The sequence below is a fragment of the Chiloscyllium plagiosum genome, unplaced genomic scaffold (genome assembly GCF_037043375.1).
Source record: "Chiloscyllium plagiosum isolate Xiang-an unplaced genomic scaffold, Cpla_swu_hap1 HiC_scaffold_18, whole genome shotgun sequence".
In the NCBI taxonomy this organism is placed as follows: Eukaryota; Metazoa; Chordata; class Chondrichthyes; order Orectolobiformes; family Hemiscylliidae; genus Chiloscyllium; species Chiloscyllium plagiosum.
In genome coordinates, this window is record NW_028270156.1 from 36002118 (window position 1) to 36026283 (window position 24166).

A 24166-nucleotide genomic window follows, 5' to 3' on the forward strand; every position below is an offset into this window, starting at 1 on the left:
ATTCCAATTATATCACACTGTAAACTTTTGCTATAAATTCTGTGTCTTACAATCTTATTTTCCACAATCACCTGAAGAAGGAGCAATGCTCCGAAAGCTAGTGCTTCCAAATAAACCTGTCGGACTATATCCTGCTGTTGTATGATTTTTACCTTCATAACTTCATGCATTTTTTTTCTTAATTAATACAGACTTCTCTAAGTTCCTATATTATTTTACAGAATCAAAAAGTGCTCGACAAACTCAGCAGATCTGGCAGTGTCTGGGAGACAAAGCAGAGTTAATACTTCAAGTCCAGTTACCCTTCTTTGAAACAGTTACTGCCAGACCTGCTGAGTTCCTCTAGCAATTTTTGTTTTTGTTTCAGATATCCAGTATCCATTGTTTTTAATTTGATTTTATTTTACCTACTATTCTTTTCCCTGGTTATGGTTGTAAAACTGTACCCACCATAGATATTAAAGCGACAATCTTGTAATTACTAAGAATGTCCTTTTCTTGAACAAGGTGTGACATTTGCCACTTTCCAATCCACTTGATATTTCCTTCCTATCTAAGTAGGAATGAAAGATTATGACAGGTTATTCTGTCCTTAATCACTCACCATAGGCTTTGCCAGCCTTTCTGATAGATTCTGCCTATCTCTTTTAACCTAATAAATTTCATTTACTACTATACGTTTACTAATAATTTGTCAGATCCTTTTCTTTTGAAAAATGTGATACAACCACTCATCAAGTGTTCCAGCTTTGCCTGAACCTCTCTGCACTTTTTGTCACTTATGGACCCAATGTAGCACTTTTCTGCCCACTTGCTATTTAGATTCCAGCAGATGATGCTTGGGTTATAATTATATTACTGACATTCTATTTTCTTCTTCCCTCTTTGCCAATTTTCCTCTTCACTTTTCATTTCAACTTATTTAGCATGGTTTGTGCTTGAAACATTCTCCTGACATCCAATCAAATTTTGGTGCAGTTCATTTGGTTAGATGCTCTCTCACCCCATTCAAGTTAGTCCCTTATAATTTTGGAAGTTCTTCTTTAAATTGTTCCTTTCTTTTCTCCATTATTAACATGAATGTCATGCCAAAGAGTCAAAGTCTAACTGATTGTTTTTCTGGCAAACATTTATCCAAAAAGCACTGAATAAATATTTGAATAGCTACTTTTATAAATTAGCAACTCTATCGAGTTTAAGCAAATGCATAAAGTCAGCTTCCAGAACTATTTAGCAAAATTCTTTTAGTGGTAAGTATTGTAAAGATTAATTTATTAAAAATTGTCAGCATTTGATAATTAAAAGTTTAGCATTGCTTTTGTCACCAATTAGGAGAACAATACATTTATGCTGCAATTTTAGATTATATTTGTTTCAATCAAAATTTGAAATCTGGCATGTTTTGCTTGTCTGAGAATATTCTATAAAAATGAACTTAGTAACTTTTGAAATAAGCATCCTGTGAATCCTGGATCTAAATCAGAAGTTAGGAAGTTGACATTCATTTTTATTGAGCTGTACATTTTAGCAAGAAGGGAAAAAGGAAATGAGAAACAACAAAGACAGAGTCTGTATTTTCAAAATGTTGAAATGGAGTTGGAAGCTATTGTGTTATTAGTGAGAATTGGAAATGGTTCTTGGAAATTAACTATCAGCACAATAATAAATTGGAAAAAAAAGAGGAAGGAAATGATTAGAACCTTTTAGTTGTCTCCTCAATGACATGTATGCTCATGATACATAACCTTTCTCTCTGAGGATACTGACAGATCTATTATTTATGACCATTAATTTTTGTGCTCATTGAAAATCTGTAAAATAATTTTAGTTCATTTTTTCTTAACATTTTTTCCTTTTAGATGGAAATCTGCTTCATATTAATTCTGTTACAAAGTCCTATAAAAGGTCCATTAAATTAAAACCCATGTACTCCTTCCTCTCAACTGACTGCCTTTCAACTTTAAGGCAGCTTTGCAATTCTAGTGAACATGAACCAATCAATAATGTCTGATCCATTTTTAAACTTTACACACCGTGTTCAAACTTGTTGCTTTTGTTACTTACTGAGCAATGAAGCAATATGACTCAATATGCAACTGCAACATAGAATGCAATATATTGAAGGTGTCATGGCAGCTGCCAGAATATTGGGCATTGATTTGCAAGATTTATTGTATATGGTCACATGTCAACTGGATTTAGAGGCAGTGTAATTTGCTTTCAGTTCTAGCATAAAGCACAACTAGATTGCAATATTCACACAGTAGTACAGCATGAGGAAACCTAAAATCCAAGCAGCACTTCACATTCAGTCTGCCTGCATCTGCCTGAGAGGAGAGAATGAAATGTAACTTGCTCTGTAAATATTGAGCTTCAGTGACCATCCTTATACATGAACAGAATGCAAATTGGAAGATGTTGCAAGTATCTCTGCTCCAGTTTTAACGTTTCCAGATGCATAAAGTTTCACAAACAGTAGTATAATGGCCCTTACCCTGCTATGAGTCGTAGATGCAGCAGTTGGAGGATTTCAATGATATGTTCTTTCCTCAAGGCAGGTGTTGAACACATTGTTCATCATTGAGGTTCAGATCAGAGAATGGCTTCCTGAACACTCAGTCAGATCCTTGTTTGAAGCCCTTACAATACTCTACTCCTCCTCCTCCATAGGTTTAATCAATTCTGCCTTGACTCTATTCATTCTTAAGGTCATATAGTAGCTATTGTTTTAAAACATTTGTTCAGACATTGCAACAAATATCTGGGGCAGGTGGAATTTGATCCCAGATGTAGGTACACTACCATTGAACTTCTAGATCCTCCAGGTTATGCTGTATACTAAAGGTATTGCTGTTTTAACTCATCTATGTCTAGGACCAATTGGTTTGCCTGACAGGAGTCAGCAAGATGTTATTCAACACCCATCAAAGCAATTTCTTTATCTTTTTGAAACCTGAAACTGCAATGGAAGGTACCAAACGTTGGTAGAATCCATGCAATTGAAGAAGAAATTAACCACATACTTACCAAAAAGTGACCCCTTGAAAAGTCATGACAAAGGGTACTTCCTGCTGCAAAACATATGTGTATTAGGTTGAGGCAATCGGAGTGCTAGCTGGGAACAAAGGTAATAAATCAGCCTTGCATGCTGATTCTATTCCAATCTGCCTGCTCTCCATACCTCTGATGGATGTTCAAAGCTTAGACTAAGACCTATACCAATGTAACATCCATTGTGTTTTACCCCATATTTGAGTATATGCTTTTTGGAGCATTCATAGAATCTGACAAATAAGTGACACCAAGGCCTATTTCTCAAGTCCAATATTTGGCAAACATTTCAACAGCTGAAAATGTGCTGCTGGAAAAGCGCAGCAGGTCAGGCAGCATCCAAGGAGCAGGAGAATCGACGTTTTGGGCATGAGCCCTTATTCAGGAATGAGTAAAGTGTGTCCAGCAGGCTAAGATAAAAGGTAGGGAGGAGGGACTTGGGGGAGGGGCATTGGAAATGCGATAGGTGGAAGGAGGTCAAGGTGAGGGTGATAGGCCGGAGTGGGGGTGGGGGCGGAGAGGTCAGGAAAAAGATTGCAGGTTAGGAAGGCGGTGCTGAGTTCGAGGGATTTGACTGAGACAAGGTGGGGGGAGGGGAAATCAGGAAACTGGAGAAATCTGAGTTCATCCCTTGTGGTTGGAGGGTTCCTAGGCGGAAGATGAGGCGTTCTTCCTCCAACCGTTGTGTTGCTATGGTCTGGCGATGGAGCAGATGCCAGACCATAGCATCTGCTCAAACATTTCAACAGATCATGTTGAATTTATAATTAGTTTACTTCATAAACTTACTTTCCAGGCAAATTTTTAGCTTTTATTTGTCATTTCTGGTATAGTAAAAAAAAGGAGAGAGCTTTCCTCTAGGAGCAAGGTGTTGAATGGACAGCACAAACCACACGATCATACACAGGGCGGCATAAAGTGCATAAGAAGTGCGAAACATGCAAATTACATTGTAGTAAAAGAATTATAATTAATAGGCATTGTTCTAACAACAATTCGAAGTTGTGCGAAGAATTTCAGATGGAAATGAGTCTGATCATGCAGGGTTAAGGAGCCTGATGGTTTGGGGGAAACAACTGTTGCACAGTCTGGCTGTGAGAGACAGAATGCTCCGGTATCTTCTGCCAGATTTCAGAAGGGAGAGGAGTTTGAATGAGAGGTGTGTGGGGTCTCCCACAAGCTCTTAGCCTTTCGAATGCAGCGTGTGGTGTTAATGATTGTAATGGAGGGAAGAGAGACCCCAATGATCTTCTCAGCTGTCCTCACTATCCATTGTAGGGTCTTACGATCTGAGACAGTGCAATTCCTGAACCAAGCAGTGATGCAGCAGCTCAGGGTACTCTCAATGAACCCTCTGCAGAATGTGGTGAGGATGAGGTGTAGAAGGTGGGCTTTCTTCAGTCTACCCTGAAAGTAGAAATGCTGCTGGGCTCTCTTGGCTATGGAGCTGGTGTTGTAATAGCTTCAATTTCACTTTTAGTTAATCTTATTTCAATCAATTTGTCTGCCTTTTTTACTGAAAGCACTGAAGGAGACAGAAACCTTGCAACAAGATGAACATCGAAGTGGTTGATTTTGGTGCAGCTGGCTTAGGGAAACCTGAGCCCTCAGCCACTGAAATGGAGCAAATATCCAAAGAGATCATAAGAGCCTTCAGAGATATTGGGTTTGTGTATCTGAAAAATACTGGAATTGAAGATCAAACTGTGCGTATTAATTTTATTTTCTTATTTTATATGTAGTACTCTTCAATTTGCTGGACATATTAAAATTGCATGCTTAATGAAACAAGATGAGTGGTCTTGTCCTACTCTGTTGTAACTTTACCAAAATAAAGAGTGATTCATTTTCACAAATGTGCTTTGCATTATGCCATATAGATATTAATATGTTCATATTTGCTTGCTCATTATTCTGAACTGTTAATTTGTTCAATGATTATACTTTAAATTTTTTATTTTTAACCTCTTTCATAATGTGACACATGCCCAAATGCAAAATTTAAACGTGCCATGTCTAAAAGTGTTAGATTTATAGCACGTTAAAATTTCATCTAATCAAACTTAAATATATTAAGTATCACAAATGCATCCAGACAGGACACATCAATAAAAATGCTGTGTAAAGTTATTATCAGAAGGGCATTTGAACATACAGGTGAGGAGGCACAAGCATTGACAGTAATTAACCTAGTGTGGATTTAACTCAGTTTTTATCATGAGAATCGCATAATGAATAGAAGATGGAATGATGGTGAATCTGATTCTCTAAAATGAAGATTTTAAGTGAAAATACTGGCTACCTATACGACGCACACCTCTTCCCTATTTTCTTCACTTCTATCTATGGGAAAAGGAACAAAACATTTCTTCAGTGGTAAATCTTCAGTGAAGTCTGTCTAAAATGGCATATGTCACCAGGAGTTGATATGTTGCCATAAAAATCTACTACTCCACCAACGGAAAGGCCTGTATCTAAAAAGTATCTTTCATTCAGGTTAGGTTCCTACAGGCATCACTACTCTGTCCCAGCTGTCTCAAAAGAAAAAGCCAATCTCCTCAGACACAGAGTTAGTTGGAGGTACAAGGCCTTAAAATGTTCTTCCTCCACCACAGAATCAGTTGTGCAGCATTATAGATGCTCTGGCTAAGTGTGAATGTTAAAGTTTATAAGCTAGTGAAACCCCAGCGTTGCTATAGTTAATATAGAGCACACATTTTATAATCATTCAAACAGTTATGTTTCTCAGGTGTTTAGAATGATGGACATCAGCAAGAATTTCTTTCAGCTTCCGAAAGACATTAAACAACAATATGCTCGTATAGTGGACTGTGAGATTCCAAGCCAAGGGTGGATTGAATTAGAAAGGTAAGATTCCCAGAAAAATGTCATCCAGTATGACCCAAGATACTTCAGTCCCAAATACAAGCACATAGAGTCATGAGGATGTACTGCATAGAAACAGACCCTTCAGTACAACTTGTCCATGCTGACCAGATATCCTAACCCAATCTAGTCCCATTTTCCATATCCCTCTAAACCCTTCCTATTCATATACCCATCCAGATACATTTTAAATGTTGTAATTGTACCAGCTTCTACTATTTCCTCTGGAGGCTCAATCCATACACACAACTCCGTCTGCCTGAAAAAGCTGCCCCTTATGTCTCTTTTAAATCTTTTCCCTCTTACCATAAACCAATGCCCTCTAGTTCTGGATTCCCCCACTCCAGGGAAAAGACCTTGTCTATTTACCCTATCCATGCCCTCATGATTTTATAACCCTCTATATTGTCATTCCTGAGCTTCTGACTCTCCAGAGAAAACAATCCCAGCCTATTTAGCTTCTCCTTATTAGCTCAAACCCTCCAACCCTGGCAACATCTGTGTAAATCATTTTCGAATCTTTTCAAGTTTCACAACATCCTTCCTATAGGAGGGAGACCGGAATTGCACACTATATTCCAAAAGTGGCCTAATCAATGTCCTGCACAACTGCAACATGAGCTCCCTATTCCTGTATTCAATGCTTTGACCAATAAAGGCAAGCATACCAAACACCTCCTTCATTATCCTATCTACCTGCAAATCCACTTCCAAGGAACTATGAATCTGCAATCCAAGGTCTCTTTGTTCAGCAATAGTCCCCAGGACCTTACCATTAAGTGATCTGTAGATAAGGAATGCTGAATGGAAGTTGCATTATGCTGAATAAAGCATTACTTTGTCAACATTAGTACAGAGGCGGTTTGGTACCATCATGACTCATTAACAGCAGTTGAAAATCATGCATTTGTATTGGTTATCTCATTATTCCTTAAACAAACCAGTCCAGGGTTACTTGACAGATATCTCTGCCAATTAACAATGAGGCATGGGAATCCGTTTGTGTAGTGGACTGTGGTTTGTTTTACATTTGGGAAGGAATATTAATGCAGAATTTTTCTCTGAATTGATTGCTTGGCTTGGGTAATTGCTGATAGACATAAATCTTAGTATGTGAAAGGAGTGGGCTTGAAGATGAACTGAGTACAGTGTATTAATTCTGTATATCTCTGTTTATTAAATACTGTATTCTTTACAGTTTAAACTCCACAAACTCTGAAGACCTGAAAGAAGTTTTTAATCTAACATCGCTGTCTGAAAGTCATGTAAGATCTCAAAATTTGGACTGAATTTTGTTTCTCTCTTTATATGTTACCTCTGTGGTAGGATTGAGAATTTTATGCATGATTTATTTCTTTCAAAAAATTACAGGAAGGAAAAAGTACACAATAGACAGGCTGCAGAGAACTTTGTGCTTTATTAGTAATGTAATCAATCCTTGATTTCCCTCACATCCCAATGACCATTTCCAATAAGACAATCTAAATGAACCTCCTTGTCACTCCCCAGTGTTACCATTACTGAAGCCCTCACTATCAATACCATAAAGGTTACCATTAACCAGAAGCTCAACTGGATTCACCACATAAATACAGTGGCTACATGAGCAGGTCAGATGCTATGAATATTGCATTGAATGACTTATCCCTTGACTCCCCAAAACCTGTCCACAATTTGCAAGGCATAAATCATGAGTCTTATGGAACACTCCCCACTTGCTTGGAGATGTGCTGCTCCAGAAAAACTAAACTTAACACCATCTAGGACAAAGCAGCCCACTTGATTAGCATCATATCTATCAGAATCCACTCCCTCCAACACCATCACTTAGTAGCAGCAATGTGTATTACCTACAAGACACACTGCAATTCACCAAAGATCCTTAGACAGCACCTTCTGAACCCAATGACCATTTTCATCTAAAATGGCGAAGGCAGTAGATACCTGGGACGACCACCACTTGCAAGTTTCCCTCCAAGCTATTCTGACTTGGAAATGCATCACCGTTCCTTCACTGTTGCTGGGTCAAAACCCTGGATCTCCCTGCCTAATAGCATTGTGGGCCAACCTATTGCATGTGGACTGCAGCTGTTCAAGAAGTAGTTCACCAAACCTTCTCAAGTGAAGCTAGGAATGGGCAATAAATGCTGGCCAGCCAACAAAACCCATGTCCCATGAAAACATCTTTGTGTCCTAATCATCTATTATCTCCTTAACTTGAACACATTGTATAATATATCTCCAATTAAATTTAGCGTCAGTTGGCACTAAGTTCTTTTAACTCAGCATTCTAAAAGCTCACTATTTTTGTAGCAGGGATAAGAGCTTTCACCTCAAACTAGATCTTGGATAGAAACTCCTGCCTAACAAAACAGAAGGTTAAAAGTAACTCTTTATATGGCTCAACAGAGTTAGACTTATCAACCAGAAAGAGACAATTACACAAAATACCAACAACTATCTTAATGACTCCAGGATGTATCAACCACTGAGATTCCTTAATGGTCTGAGCTGATCCAGAAATGTTTCAAATGTTACCCCTCTCCCAACTCAATTGTTTTAGCAGTTTACGACAAACACTCACTAAACATCAAAATGCAGTCCTTTGAAGAAGTTGGAGCCCGAGAAACAATCTCAGGTAGCAAGTTCCCATTATATTGGAACTGTTAAAAATAGTGATAGACAGTGAGAGGTTGCTGGAATGATTTAATACATGGCTGATGAAATTTAATGCACAAAAATGTGAAGTGATACATTTTGTGGAAAAAATGAGGAGAAACAATATAAAGTGAAGGATATACCTCAAAACTGCAACAGTTCAAGTAGGTAACTCACTATCACTGTCTCGAGAACAAAAATGAGCAATAGATAGCAACAACCATATTCCAAGAATTAATTAAAATAAGTTTAAAGGTGGTGCACACTGGGTGGCATGGTGGCAGAGTGGTTAGCACTGCTGCCTCACAGTGCCAGAGACCTGGGTTCAATTCCCACCTCAGGCAACTATCTGTGTGGAGTTTGCATGTTCTCCCTGTGTCTGTGTGGGGGTGCTCCGGTTTCCTCCCACAGTCCAAAGATGTGCAGGTTAAGTGAATTGGCTATGCTGAATTTACCCGTTGTGTTAGGGGAATGGGTCTGGGTGGGTTGCTCTTCGGAGGGTTGGTGTGGACTTGTTGGGCCAAAGGGCCTGTTTCTACACTAAGTAATTTAATCTAAAAAAGAACCTGCATATGTTACTAGGCTAGATGAGAAATTAAAAAGGTAAACAGGATCCTGAACTTTACCAATAGATGAATTGAATGCAAATCCATGGAGAGCAAATCATTCGCTTAGCCCCAATTCTAAATACCAAACTTTAGGTTGGATGTGAAGCCTTTAATGAAGGTGATGAAATGATTTAAAAGAACGGTTTCAGGAAAGAGCTTAAGCTTTTAATAACTCATTCATGCAACCTGGGTATCACTGGGTGGCCAGCATTTATTGTCCATCCCTAGGTACCCTTGAGAAAGTGGAAATAGCTGCCTTCTAGAATGTTTGCATCCTGTGCTGTAGGAAAACCCAAAATGCCCATAAGGAGGGAATTCCAGGATTTTGACCAAGTCATAGTAAAGGAATGGCAATATCTTTCCAAGTCAGGATAGTGAGTGACTTGGAGGGAACTTGCAGGTAGTGGTTTCCCCATGTGTCTTCTGTCCTTGTGCTTTTGGATGGAAGTGATCATAGGTTTGGAAGGTGCTGTCAAAGGATCTTTGGTGAATTTCTGCAATGCACCTTGAGATACTACATACTGCTGCTACTGAATACTGGTATTGGAGGGAGTGGATATTTGTAGCTATGAGGCCAGCCACTTTGGCTGCTATGTCATGGATGGTGTTAAGTTTCTTGAGTGTTGCTGGAGTTGTACCTAACCAGGCAAGTGGGGTGTATTTCATCAGACTCCTGATATGTTCCTTGTAGATGGAGGACAGGATTTGGGCAGTTGGGGGTGACTTACTTCCTGCAAAGTTCCAAGCCTCTGATCTGTTCTTGTAGCCATTACATTTACATAGCCAGCCCACTTGAGTTTCTGGTCAATAGTAACCCCCAGGATGTTGATAACAGGGGATTCAGTGACGATAACAGCATTTAATGTCAAGTGACTGTGATTAGATTGTCTCTTGTTGGAGATGGTAATTGGCTGCCACTTATTGGCCCAAGCCTGGATATTGCCCAAGTATTGTTATTTAAACATGGACTGCTTCAGCACCTTAGGATTGTCAGTAAATGTGCTGAATATTGGTAAATAATCAGTGAACATTCCCACTTCTGACCTTCTGTTGGAGGGAACGTCATTGATGAAGATGGGTAGGCCTAGGACATACCCTGAAGAACTCCTGCAGACAGGTCCTGGAGGAGAGTTGACTGACTTCAAATACCCATAACTATCTTGCTATATGCTAGGTATGACTCCAATCTTTAGAGTTTTCTCCCTGATACCCATTTATCCCAGTTTTCCTAGGGCTCCTTGATACCACACTAGATCAAATGCAGTCTGGATATCAAAGATTGTAACTCTTACCTCACCTCTGGAATCCAACTCTTTTATCCATGTTTGAGTCAACACTAGAATGAGGTCAGGAGTTGAGCTGCCCTGGATGAAGCCAAACTGGGTGTCACTGTACAGTTAATGCTGGGTAGGTGCTGCTTAAGATTTTTTTTTCATTTATATTAGAACTGGCCTGTTGACCATGATCCTGAGTTTACAAGGAGTATGGAATCATTCTTCAAAGCCTGTTGGCAGCTGTCTGTCCGAGTCATGAAAATTATTGCACTGGGTCTGGGCCTGGAGAGTGATTTCTTTACGAGCAAACACAAACGAATTGGGAGTAAGTAGTTATTTTGACAATAGTAAAATCTGCTGCAATTGTATCCATGATTAAATGGTCTGTCAACTTTCACAGTCATGTCTTACACAATGGAAGCTGCTCAATCAAGGTAGACAAAGATGTCAGAAATCAACAAATGCTGGTGATCACAGCAGGTTAGACAGCATTCACAGAGAGAGAGCAAGCTAACGTTGAATCTTGATGACTCTTCAAAGCTGAAGTGTAGCGGGGATAGCATCAATGTTATAGCTTAGGTAGGGGTGAGGTGGGGAGGAGCTGGGGTTAGTGGGTGTAGGCTGCTGGTGAAGAAAAGATGTTGATAGTTCATTTTAAATGTTTGGAATGTGAGAATAGCAGAACAATGATGTGTCTCCTGCCAGACTTGAAAGGATAGTAAAGTGGGATGGGGGTGCGGGTGGGTGTGGGATGGGAGCACATGATAACAAGTGAACAGAAAAGGAAAAAATGCTCACAATCTAAAGAGGTTGAACTCAATATCAAGTCCAGACGGCTGTAAAGTGCCTAGTCTGAAGGTGAGATGTTGTTCCTCCAGTTTGCGCTGTGATTCACTGGAACTCTGCAGTATGCTAAGGACAGACTATGGGTATGCAAGCAGGACACAGTGTTAAAATGACCAGCTATGGGAACATCAGGGTCCTGCTTGCACACAGACCATAGGTGTTCTGTAAAGTGAATCACCCAGTTTGCGTTTGGTTTCTCCAATGTAGAGTAGGCTGCATTGGGTGCAGTGAACACAAGATTGGAGAAGGTACTGGTGAAATGCTGCTTCGCCTGCAAAGACTGTTTAGGCCCTTAGATGCTGAGCAGAGAGGAGGCGAAGGCGCAAGTGTTGCACCTTCTGCGGTTAAGTGGGAAGGTGCCGTGGAGAGGCAAAGGGTGGTGTTGGTGATTGAGGAATGGATTAGGGTGTCCCCAAGGGAATGATCCCTGCAAAATTCAAATGGGGGAGTGAGAGGAAGATGTGTTTGGTTGTAGTGTTCTGCTGGAATTGTCTGAAATGGTGGTGAATGATTGTTTGAATGCGGAGGCTAGAGGGATGAAAAGTGAGAATGAGGAGAACCCAATCACACTGTTGTTGGTGGGGGAGGAGGGAGGGCGGTATTTTCGATTAGAAACTCACTGTCTGGAAATCTTTACCACAGAAAGCTGTCAAAGCTAAGTCAGTAATATATTTAAGGCTAAGATAGATTTTTAATCAGAAAGGGAATCAAAGGTACTGGGGATAAGAGAGAAAAGTTGAATTGACAATTTTCACATCGAGCACGCTGTCACTGAATAACAAAGCACACCTGAACGACATTATATGCCATTCAGAAAAGGTAGCTTTGTCACTAGAACAGTGGATTTCAGTAAAATTGGATACGCTGTCAATACTTAAGGATGTTGGAACAGGATGATATGACCCAAGGATATTAAAGGAAGTGAGAGTGGAAATTGTAAAGGCAGTAGTCATAATCTTTCAGTTTTCCCAAGATTCAGAAGAGATGCCAGAACACTACAGAATGGCAGACATTATGTCATTGTTTAAAAAAAAGGTTATAGGATAACTACTAATTACAGGCCAATTAGCTCAGTAATGTCAATTGTGGGGGCATACATCAAAACAGTAATTTGCAATAAATTAGTAACCACATAGAAAAAAGTTGATTGTTTAGAAAGAGCTAGTACAGATTGCTAAATGTAAAACTGTAGTTGACCAACTTGCTGGAGTTTTTTTTGGAAGAGGTAACAGGAAGAATCATGAGAGTAATGATGTTGATGTGGTAAACATGGACTTTCAAAGGACCTAGAAACACAGGAACAGAAGTGGTTCATTCAGTCTGTCGAGCCTGCTTTGCCATTCAATACAATGGCTGATCAAACAGTTCAATGCATTTTACTCATACTATCCTCACAAACATCTATTGATAAATTTCTGAAAAGTTGACATTCAAAAATTTATCAGTGTAGCATTCAATACAATGCCACACAACACTTTAAAAATGTTATAGCTCATGGAATAAAAGGGACAGTGAAACACTGATTTAAAAAATAAATTGGCTGAGTAATAAGAAAGATATGTTTGAGATAGAGGAAGGTTTGTCTTGAAGCTTCCCAGTGGTTGGAATTGGGATCTTTGCTTTTCCAATATATATTAACGATCTATATATTGACGGGCAAGGGACAATTTTAAGATTATGGGTGACACGAAATGTGGAAGAATGCTAAAGTGTGACAAGTGTAATATAGAGTGCCAAAACAACACGGATAAATGGGTAGCTGAGTCAGATAGATGGTGACTGAAGTTCAATGTGGAGAAGTGTGAGGTGATGTATTATGGTAGGGAGAAATTTACAGACCGTATAAAATGGAGGTTACAATATTAAAGGGGGTACAGGAGCAGAGGGGCCTGGTTCTTTACATACATAATCACTGAAGGTGGCAGGACAAGTGGAGGGATCAGTAAATAATTTGTGGAGCTGTACGCTAGTAAAGAATCAACAGCTTCAGAAAATGAGAAGCAGAAGGAATTTGAAAAGAAAAGTTATTCAAGCTGATAGTATGACTATTTAAATGGAAAATGTGTCAAATTTCACAGAGAGCAGATTAATAATTGCTATTTGTTTTATTTGGGGCTTAATAAGAATAGGTTAATATAATTGTGCTTTTCAATGTAAGTTTATAATGTAGAAATAATGTAATCTCCCAAAGGTAATCAAAATCCTACAACTTTGAGAACTGCATACTACCCACAAATACAGAGATCCTCTGTGAAGGAAAATCAAGTGCGATGTGGAGAGCATTCTGATTATGGGACATTCACCTTACTCTTTCAAGATAAGAACGGAGGGTTGGAGGTAAGTTTCAATCTCTAAACCATGATCCTACTTTAAGATTCAAATTTTCAATGAGTTGCAACTATATACTGACTATATACTGAATCACATTTAACATATATTGAAAAGCAAGCTTCAATCAAAAGACTGAGGGTAAGTTCAAACTGAAATAATGCATAGCATGGCATCTTGAAGTTTTCTGATACTGGAGGATAATACAAAAGAGAAGAAAGGGTAAAATCATGGAGGCATTTGTAAACAAAAATGGTCATTTTAAAATCAAAACATTGCTTGGACAGGAGTCAGTGATAGTTAGCAAACATAGGAGTAAAATATGAAAGCAGCTTTGTGTAAGATATAACGAGCAAAGTTTTGAACGATGACAAGTTTACAAAAGGTAGGAAGATTGAATGTCACTGACATGAGAGTAAGACAATTCTCCGAGCATCTCAGTCATCTCTATTCTAAGAAACAAACAAATCAATACCTCCATGTTTGGGAGCAACCACTTTGTGCAGAAGACTTGAAGCGAGCACCTGCCATATTGGCAGCCAATCTGAATACAATGTATTGCTTTTAAAGGTAATTTCTGTGAATTATCTGTGAATTAAAATTTGGAAGAGTACTTTTGATGTCATTCCTCTCTTTCCATGAAACAATGAGCAAATGGCTCCTCATAACTCAAATAGCAATTTTAAATTTGTACATGAATAGTTTGTAGACAAATAATGAACATAAATTCATGCCATTTTATGGCAGAGGCAGGGAGAGTTTTCCCTCTGAGGGTTCTACAATTTTGTAACTCTCTGCTAAAGATCATGGAAAGTTGGGTCACTGAATTTATTTATCTCAGAGATAGATTTTTGTTAGGCAAGGAAATAAAAGTTTCTCTGGGGTCTATGGGAATGTGGAATTTGAAACACAGATAGCCATGATATTGTTGAATAACAGAGTAGCTTATCAAATAGTCTACTTCTATTCTAATTGCATTCCATTCCTGATATTTGAATCTGTAAATTGGCATCTGAGGATATTAGGCATCAGTACATCCCTCCTCTTCAAGATTTACACCCTATGAAGAATGCAGCGCCTTTCTAATGTCCAATAAGACAGGTACTAAACATGTTGCTCGCCTGGAGTACCGTGTGCAGTTCTGGGCAGCACACTTGAGAAAGGGTCTGAATACATTGGAGAGAGTGTGCAGAAGATGTTTGAGTATAGCTCCAATGATAAGAAACTTCAGGTGATGAGGAATGTTTGGAGAAATTGGGGCTGACTTCCTTGGAGAAAAGGCAGCTATGGGGGTGTTCATTAGAAGTTTTCAAAACGATAAGGGGCATAGACAGAGTAGAATGGAGAAATTTTTCCCACTCAAAAGAATTGAGAAGGAGAAGGCATAGATTTAAAGTAATTTGTAATAGAAGAATCTGTGGGAGAAAAAAAAACTTTTTCACAGCATGGTGTTTGGGTCTGGAATCATCGGGAGTGTAGGGGATGCAATTTCAATTTAGGTATTCAAGAGAGCATAGAATAGAAATAATTTGTAGGGTTACAGAAAAAGACAAGAGATTGACATTAAATCAAGATGCTTGAAGAGCCAAAAGCAGACACAATTGACTGAATGGCCTCCTTCTACACCATAATGATTCTGTTGCCTTCACTGGCACCACTAAATCAGCGTCATTATTTAGTCAAGGTCAGAAGTCAGATGGCATCAGGTTACAGTCCAACAGGTTTACTTGAAATCACAAGCTTTCATAATGTTACCCCTTTGTCAGGAGAAGGGGCAACACTCTGAAAACTTGTGATTTCAAATAAACCTCTTGGAGTATAACCTGGTGTCATCTGACTTCTGACCTTGTCTGCTGCCCCAACCCAACACTAGCACCTCCACATCATTACATATTCAAACCAATGATTCTCTGCCAAACATATTTCTTTCAAGATGCAAATAAACATATTAATAACATTTTGAAGCTAAAGTTAAAAGCATTGATAATATTGATGCCTTATCACTTGTTAGTTGAGAACAAACTTATTCATTGCGTAATTTATTCGACTCCTACAAATATTAGGTTTATTTACAGAGACAATTTAACAAGAAATGTTATCACCCTTTTGTTCATGTTATCACTTATCTTATTCTTAAAATAGGTGATAGAGATAGCAATAAGCAGATAATTTCTAGCTTATATTTTCTCTGAAGCGGAGTGATTTTAGGAGGTCTTTAAAAATGGTGAGTGGGTCCAAACTCTGTTTCTCGACCTCAGGGAAACTGCCCCAGTTTTCACTGTGGCCTTTTAAGGATGTGGGTTGATTTGTGTTGCAAGCCTGGATGCTGCATTGGGGTAGGTAGTGGTGCATGATGAGTAGTAGATGGCAAAAAGGGAGTTTTGGAATACTCAAGGTGGATATGGGGCAAGGGCAGGAGGACCTTTTTTATTATAATTGGAACAAAATCCCACAGCGCTGAGGTGAACCTTTTAAACTATCCATTTAGCTACTCAGCATCGTCAAAGGCTCACCTGACTGCAGTTCCTTTATCCCTAAAAATGAAAGCCCCAAAAAGTTGGGATATTTTCTCAAGGTGATCCCACAAATATGGGAAATTTCCCTAGCACTCTGCCTCAAAGCAGAAAACACTTATTGTATTCGGTCTTCCTTGAGCATAATGCTCCTTTGAGCAATATTTAATTGAAAATAAAGTTTAGTTGACTTGTTAGTCATAAGTAATTTACCATTTATTTGATTTCAATCATTAATAATTATTTTATACATACGAAACCAAGAACAATTTATAAAGAAAAGTCAAAATAAGAGAACACGGAATGCCTCAGATGGAAACCTGTTGTGGCAATGAATTATAGAAGGCCAGGAATTCACAGGTTCAATCCTTGGCCTGGTACAATGACAATGGGGAAATTCAAATTAGTTACAGAACTAATGTGCTACAAAGGAGAAAGTCAAATGCACTTCAGTGTCATACAATGTCCTTTATAGAACTTTGCAGATTTCAGTTAAGAGGATTGAATTTAATGCCTTCCATAAAGAAAATAGCCTGTTATTTCTCATCAACTGGACAGATAAAGAACAGCCACAAGTTGTGAGTGCATAGCAGAATTTCTTCCCAAATTGGAAGAAAGGGAAGAAGCAAACAAGAAATGCTGTTTGATGCAGTTGTTGGTGGAGTTTTAACAACATTTGTATTTTAGGTCATGCACAAGTCTGGCCAGTTCATTGCTGCTCCCTACATTCCAAATACTGTTCTACTCAACATAGCTGATACCCTACAAAGGTGGTCAGCTGACACACTGATTTCCACGGTGAGACCACTTATTTTGGTAAAAATAGTAATAATTTAGATCTTGGCAAATCATTTATTTCCATGAATTTAAATTTTTAATGAACTTACAACTTATTTTAACAGTTTTCTCAATTAAAATGCAATATCTGTAAATTTGTGAAACACGATATGAAATAGCAATTATATTTACTAAGATACAGTGCATTGTTATTGCAATTATCTGCTAATTTGTTTCAAAACAGTGCATTTTATTTCATTCAAAACTGTCTAGGCAAGTGTGTGTGTAGCTATAAATATGATGCAGTGAAGTGTGTTCAAATGCATAACAGAGAAAAAAAATGACTAGGTATGTTTTTCATAAAAACAGCAGTGTTCCAGTAACTGTACTGTAGCTTTAGAAGTGCACTTCTGCCCCACTGAGCTGACCTCATTTCATATTGACAGAAGTGACATGAAAGACGGAAATGTTCAGTTCTAGCAATTAAAAGGGTTTTAACTCACTAGAAAGATGTTTCAATTTTGTAATTTGTGAAGATTTTTGGATAGGTCTACATTAAAATAGGAATAATGCACTGGGACAAGAATGAAAGATTGATACATTCAACCAGCTAAATTACCTTTTTGTGCACTTCACTTATCTTTATGCCTTTACAGTGCATGAGCCAATTATGTTTATAAAGTGTAAAAGACTATGTTATTAAATTAATGCACAAACAAAATGAAAAAATATGGCACTATAGAGTGAAAGTACAGAGGAATCTCTCTGTTCAATGTCCCTATGCTGGCCCTTTGATACACCTATCCATTACTCCAACTCTATTCTGTTTTCCTCCTGGTTCTACAGTTACTTTCTGCTTCAAGTATTTATCCAATTCCTATTTGAATCAGTTTCTTCTACCCTTTCAATCAACGTATTCCGGAATCAAATAACTTACCATGTTAAAGACAAATTCTCTAGTTACTGATCCATAGGCCACAAGAACCAATTTCTCTCTATGGTTCACAAGCAATGATTTTTAATACTTTTACTAGATCTCCCCCTAACCTTCTCTACTCTCTCCATGTAGTTGAAGTTCCACATTGCTGCTAACCTGCCAGTAAACCTTTTTCACACTCTAAAGTCTTCTCAACAGCTTTTAATTCTTCTGCATGATTCTAATGGCCAAGCTTCAATCACCCCATGTAGACCTTCTTCAAATGATTAATCTAAGAGACATTTGTTCACAGCTGTCCTACGTTTATCATTTTCAGTCTTGAACATGCTCATGTGCCGAGTCTCAAAGGGTTGAATTTCTCAGCATGGACTCGGATCACAATAGAAATCTTTATGCTTGCACTTATAGTGACATGAAGTAAATTATTATTTCTTTCCCTTAGAAACATAGAGTTCCAATTCCACAGGCTGATGACATGCTGAACAAACCTCGACGGTCGGTGGCATTCTTTGTTCATCCAGATCATAATGCATCACTTGAATGCTTTGGAGGATTGGACAAGTACTCACCTATCACCTCTCTTCAGTTCCTAAAGGAGAATTATGGTAATTTATTTATAAGGGATTCTTATCCAACAAGTGATTGAACAAGATGGCATCCACTGGACATGCATGAATATTTTTCAAGTTGCAAATTTAAGTTAATTAAAAGGAGTTATCAAAGTATTAATGAGTTTATTAGAATAGCAGAATACAAAAATCATTCAACTCATAGGTTTTCTCTTAATTTGATAAATTACCAATTTCTGAAGCATTGCATACAACAGTGAAAAATTAAGAAAATTAGAGATCATTAATTGGGTTGTTACCAGATAATGCCTAGTTGCAAAGAGAAATCTATTATTGTTATTGATGTTATATGATAACTAAAACAAAAAAGCCAAAATCTCTTCAAATGCTATACTTTGAATACACCTTTCTGAATTTATGGAAATTAATTCCTCACAAATATTTAAATGACATTATTAATAAAAGCTCAATTTAAAAGGAAACATTATTTACAGTACTTTGTGCATTTATTTGAACAAATTATTTCAAAAACATTATACATGATTTTGTTTATATTTATTCCTTTCAATGCAACCAAATAGTTAAACATCCAAAGGCAGTACTATGTTCAATAGAACAACTCAGAACCCTCAGATAATGTTGTTGCTCCAATATGATACAACATGGACCACATGAAAAATATATAGTCTCATATTCTAACTTATCCATGAAGAATAATGACGTACACTTAATGGTATTTATGGATGTAAGAGCAGAATTAAGAAACAGGAAATTGGAGGGAGAAAATATGAATAACCGTTATGTCTTTGTCAGTCTTTTTTGTTTATTCATGGAATATAGGTTTTCCTGGCTGAGCTAGCATTTATTGTCCATTCTTAGCTCCTTTGCAAATATGGTGGTGAATTGCCATATATGTCCACTTGATGTAAATATATCCAAAATGCTATTACGGAGGGAGTTCTAGGGTTTTGACCATGTAACACTAAAGGAACAGTATATATTTCCAAATCAGGACGGTGAATGGCTTGGAGGGAAATTTGCAGATGGTGGTGTAGAGAGGTATCTGCTGCACTTGTCCGCTAAGATGGTAGCAGTCATCATTTGGAAGGTTTTGCTGAAGGAGTCTTAGTGAATTTGTGCAGTGCATCTCCTAGGTTGTTACACATTGCTGCTATTTTGCATTGGTGATGGAGCGAGTAAACATTTATGGATACTGCCAATCAGGTAAAAAAAATCACAACACCAGGTTAAAGTCCAACAGGTTTAATTGGAAGCACTCTACCACCTGATGAAGGAGCAACGCTCCAACAGCTAGTGTGCTTCCAATTAAACCTGTTGGACTTTAACCTGGTGTTGTGTGATTTTTAACTTTGTACACCCCAGTCCAACACCAGCATCTCCAAGCCAGTCAAGTAGGTTGTTTTGTCCTGGATGGAGACAAGCTCAAATACTGGTAGAAATGCATTCCCACGTTAGTGGAGTGTATTCCATTACATATTCAATGCCACCTTGTACTGAACTCAAAACAAATTAAGAACATTTTTTTGTAATCAACCAAACACCTGATATTGTACGATAATGCGTTATGGTGAAGATTTTAAGGCTAGTGCTGCTTATTATACATTTCACATTTACTAACCACCACAAATCACACTGGAATTATTTTGTTTTCATTCTCAGTATGTGAACAATCTAAGGTCATACTTATTCACCCAACAGAATGGTTAGCCTTCCTCTGAAAATTACTTGTCCTTTTGGCGATAGTGTTCCTTTAATGGAGTTAAATAAGGGGTACACTATTGATCAAACAACAAAGGAAGAATGCAGCTATGAAAGATAAAGAAGTGTATGATTTGGAAATTATGTTGTTCTTATGACAATTTTATCAATAAGCCAAGATAACAAAGAGCAAAGAGGAGATAGGTGCTGGCTTAGTAGCCTTTGGAGAGCTTGAAGTGCATTCTGAAGATAATACATATGGTAGCAATACTGGGGGACTGCACCAATTAAGTGAACTACTTTGTATCTTGAATGGTATTGAGCTTGAAGTGTAAATTACACTCAGGTATTGGAAAGATTTTTCCCCTTTACTGTCTGATTTATTTCACTTTTACAGCTTCTCCCGTGCCTTATTATGCTGAATGTGGCTTTGATACCAAGATAAGCTATGTTACTTTTCTTAAAACACTCAGATCCTGTAACAATGTCTGAATCTAACATTTAGTTAGCAAAATGATACTGATGTCACTCAAATTGAAAACTGTTAATATTAATTAAGTGAACTAACTTGAAGTTTATTTTTGTAACTGGGATTCAGGTAACTAGTTTCTAAACATAAATATAACAACCAAAATGAATATCATTGGGTAAAACTTGAACAGAATGCTTGAATTTTGATGACTGAGTTAGGAGGGGCAGGAGGTGCTTTTTGTCTTTTTTTTTAAAAAACATTTCAACACTATTAATTAATTCCTATTCTCAAGTATCTTATTTGTAGATGCAGGAGAGGGAGATGATTGGGGCATAAAGGTGAGTAAATCTACTTTCTACTCTCATCTCCAGTTTGTATTAAATAGGTCAAATTTAAGCTCAAGTTATGGCAACTCCTTGAAATTCCAATTCTGCTGTGTACGGACAGTCATTAACACTTAATATTGCCTAGGAATTAGCACATGCGCAGGAAGCAACAGAAACCCAAGTTCTGGGTTCAAAGCTCAAGTATTGGTTGAAGTCACCATGGTGCATCTGCAAGGCTGAGGATTATATGGTTAAAAATCACACAACACCAGGTTATAGTCCAATAGGTTTAATTGGACGCATATATATAAATAGCATGCTATAGGGCATGAATGGAATGGATGACCATCTGGCAATCCAAGAGAACGAGGCAGGTAATGCAAAGATTCATCAGATGATTTTGCTTTCTAATTAGGTTCCCATGTTCAGGAGCAGGCTGATGATAATGTAACAAGCTGGAGAGAATTGATTTTATTTAGTGGAACGAACACTTGAACAACCTTTTACAGCGCTGTTCAGAAGCCCACTTAATAACTTATAGCTTGGCTGGTGAAACACCTAGCTCTGGTACATAGGTATTCAAATATCCTAACATTGCCAAAACCCGCATCCTTTGCGCTAAATACAGAAATGTGATATACAAAAAACAAGAGGTGGTCATGAGGCTCCTCAAGCTGGCTCCACATAATAAGAACATAGAACAATACAGCACAGAACAGGCCCTTCGGCCCACGATGTTGTGCCGAACATTTGTCCTAGCTTAAGCACCCATCCATGTACCTATCCAATTGCCGCTTAAAGGTCACCAATGATTCTGACTCTGCCACTCCCACAGGCAGCGCATTCCATGCCCCCACCACTCTCTGGGTAAAGAACCCACCCCTGACATCTCCCCTATACCTTCCACCCTTCACCTTAAATTTATGTCCCCTTGTAACACTCTGTTGTACCCCGGGAAAAAGTTTCTGACTGTCTACTCTATCTATTCCTCTGATCATCTTATAAACCTCTATCAAGTCACCCCTCATCCTTCGCCGTTCCAACGAGAAAAGGCCTAGCACTCTCAACCTATCCTCGTACGACCTATTCTCCATTCCAGGCAACATCCAAAGCTCTCCAAAGCTTCCACATCTTTCCTAAAGTGAGGCGACCAGTACTGCACACAGTACTCCAAATGTGGCCTAACCAAAGTCCTGTACAGCTGCAACATCACTTCACAACTCTTGAATTCAATCCCTCTGCTAATGAACGCTAATACACCATAGGCCTTCTTACAAGCTCTATCCACCTGAGTGGCAACTTTCAAAGATCTATGAACATAGACCCCAAGATCCCTCTGTTCCTCCACCTTATTAAGAACCCTACCGTTAACCCTGTATTCCGCATTCTTATTTGTCTTTCCAAAATGGACAACCTCACACTTGACAAGGTTGAACTCCATCTGCCACTCCTCAGCCCAGCTCTGCATCATATCTAAGTCCCTTTGGAGCCGACAACAGCCCTCCTCACTATCCACAACTCCACCAATTTTCGTATCATCTGCAAATTTACTGACCCACCCTTCGACTCCCTCATCCAAGTCATTAATAAAAATTACAAACAGCAGAGGACCCAGAACTGATCCCTGCGGAACTCCACTTGTAACTGGGCTCCAGGCTGAATATTTACCATCTACCACCACTCTTTGACCGGTTAGCCAGTTTTATATCCAAACTTCCCTCTATCCCATGCCTCCTGACTTTCCGCATAAGCCTACCATGGGGAACCTTATCAAATGCCTTACTAAAATCCATGTACACTACATCCACTGCTCTACCCTCATCCACATGCTTGGTCACCTCCTCAAAGAATTCAATAAGACTTGTAAGGCAAGACCTACCCTTCACAAATCCGTGCTGGCTGTCCCTAATCAAGCAGTGTCTTTCCAGATACTCATAAATCCTATCCCTCAGTACCCTTTCCATTACTTTGCCTACCACCGAAGTAAGACTAACTGGCCTGTAATTCCCGGGGTTATCCCTATTCCCTTTTTTGAACAGGGGCACAACATTCGCCACTCTCCAGTCCCCTGGTACCACCCCCGTTGACAGTGAAGACGAAAAGATAATTGGCAACGGTACTGCAATTTCCTCTCTTGCTTCCCACATAATCCTAGGATATATCCCGTCAGGCTCGGGGGACTTGTCTATCCTCAAGTTGTTCAAAATGTCCAACATATCTTCCTTCCTAACAAGTATTTCCTCTAGCTTACCAGTCCGATTCACACTCTCCTCTTCAACAATACGGTCCCTCTCGTTTGTAAATACTGAAGAAAAGTACTCATTCAAGACCTCTCCTATCTCTTCCGACTCAATACGCAGTCTCCCACTACTGTCCTTGATCGGACCTACCCTCGTTCTCGTCATTCTCATGTTTCTCACATACGCATAAAATGCCTTGGGGTTATCCTTGATCCTATCCGCCAAAGATTTTTCATGCCCTCTCTTAGCTCTCCTAATCCCTTTCTTCAGGTCCCTTCTGGCTATCCTGTATCCCTCCACTGCTCTGTCTGAACCCTGTTTCCTCAACCTTATGTAAGTCTCCTTCTTCCTCTTTACAAGACATTCAACCTCCCTCGTCAACCAAGGTTCCCTCACACGACCATCTCTTTCCTGCCTGACAGGTATACATATCAAGGACACGTCCTATCTGTTCCTTGAAAAAGTTCCACATTTCCACGACATCCTTCCCTGACAGCCTATGCTCCCAACTTATGCTCCTCAGATCCTGTCTTACAGCATCGTATTTACCCTTCCCCTAATTGTAAAACCTACCCTGTTGCATGCACCTATCTCTCTCCATAACCAAGGTGAAAGTCACAGAATTGTGGTCACCATCACCAAAATGTTCACCCACTAACAAGCCCATCACTTGTCCCGGTTCGTTACCAAGTACCAAATCCAATATGGCCTCCCCTCCGGTCGGACAATCTACATACTGAGTTAGAAAAGCTTCCTGGACACACTGCACAAACACCGCCCCATCCAATCTACTTGATCTAAAGAGCTTCCAATCAATATTTGGGAAGTTGAAATCGCCCATGACTACTATAGAAAACACCCAACAAGGTGACTGCACCTTTCCTATTTCTGACTTCAGCCCATACTACCTCGAAAGGCAGATCCCCCTCGAATTGCCTTTCTGCAGCCGTTATACCATTTCT

The 24166-nt window shown here is 38.8% G+C and overlaps 1 protein-coding gene across 1 annotated transcript; it reads left to right on the plus strand.

Annotated features, from left to right (window-relative positions):
* Positions 1-1179: 1179 nt before the first annotated feature.
* LOC122557773 (uncharacterized) lies at positions 1180-18934 on the plus strand. The gene is made up of 8 exons (XM_043705772.2): positions 1180-1250; positions 4575-4757; positions 5801-5919; positions 7136-7202; positions 10649-10802; positions 13515-13660; positions 16852-16962; positions 18321-18934. The coding sequence occupies exons 2-8, from the start codon at positions 4605-4607 to the stop codon at positions 18522-18524; spliced, it is 954 nt and encodes a 317-aa protein (XP_043561707.2). The 5' UTR covers positions 1180-1250; positions 4575-4604; the 3' UTR covers positions 18525-18934.
* Positions 18935-24166: the final 5232 nt, after the last annotated feature.

Coding starts and splice junctions, on each gene's coding strand:
- LOC122557773 (XM_043705772.2), top strand. CDS start 4,605: ATGAACATCGAAGTGGTTGATTTTGGTGCAGCTGGCTTAGGGAAACCT. Junction 7,203..10,648: donor CATCGCTGTCTGAAAGTCAT/GTAAGATCTCAA, acceptor CATTTATATTAG/AACTGGCCTGTTGACCATGA. Junction 13,661..16,851: donor ATAAGAACGGAGGGTTGGAG/GTAAGTTTCAAT, acceptor TTTGTATTTTAG/GTCATGCACAAGTCTGGCCA.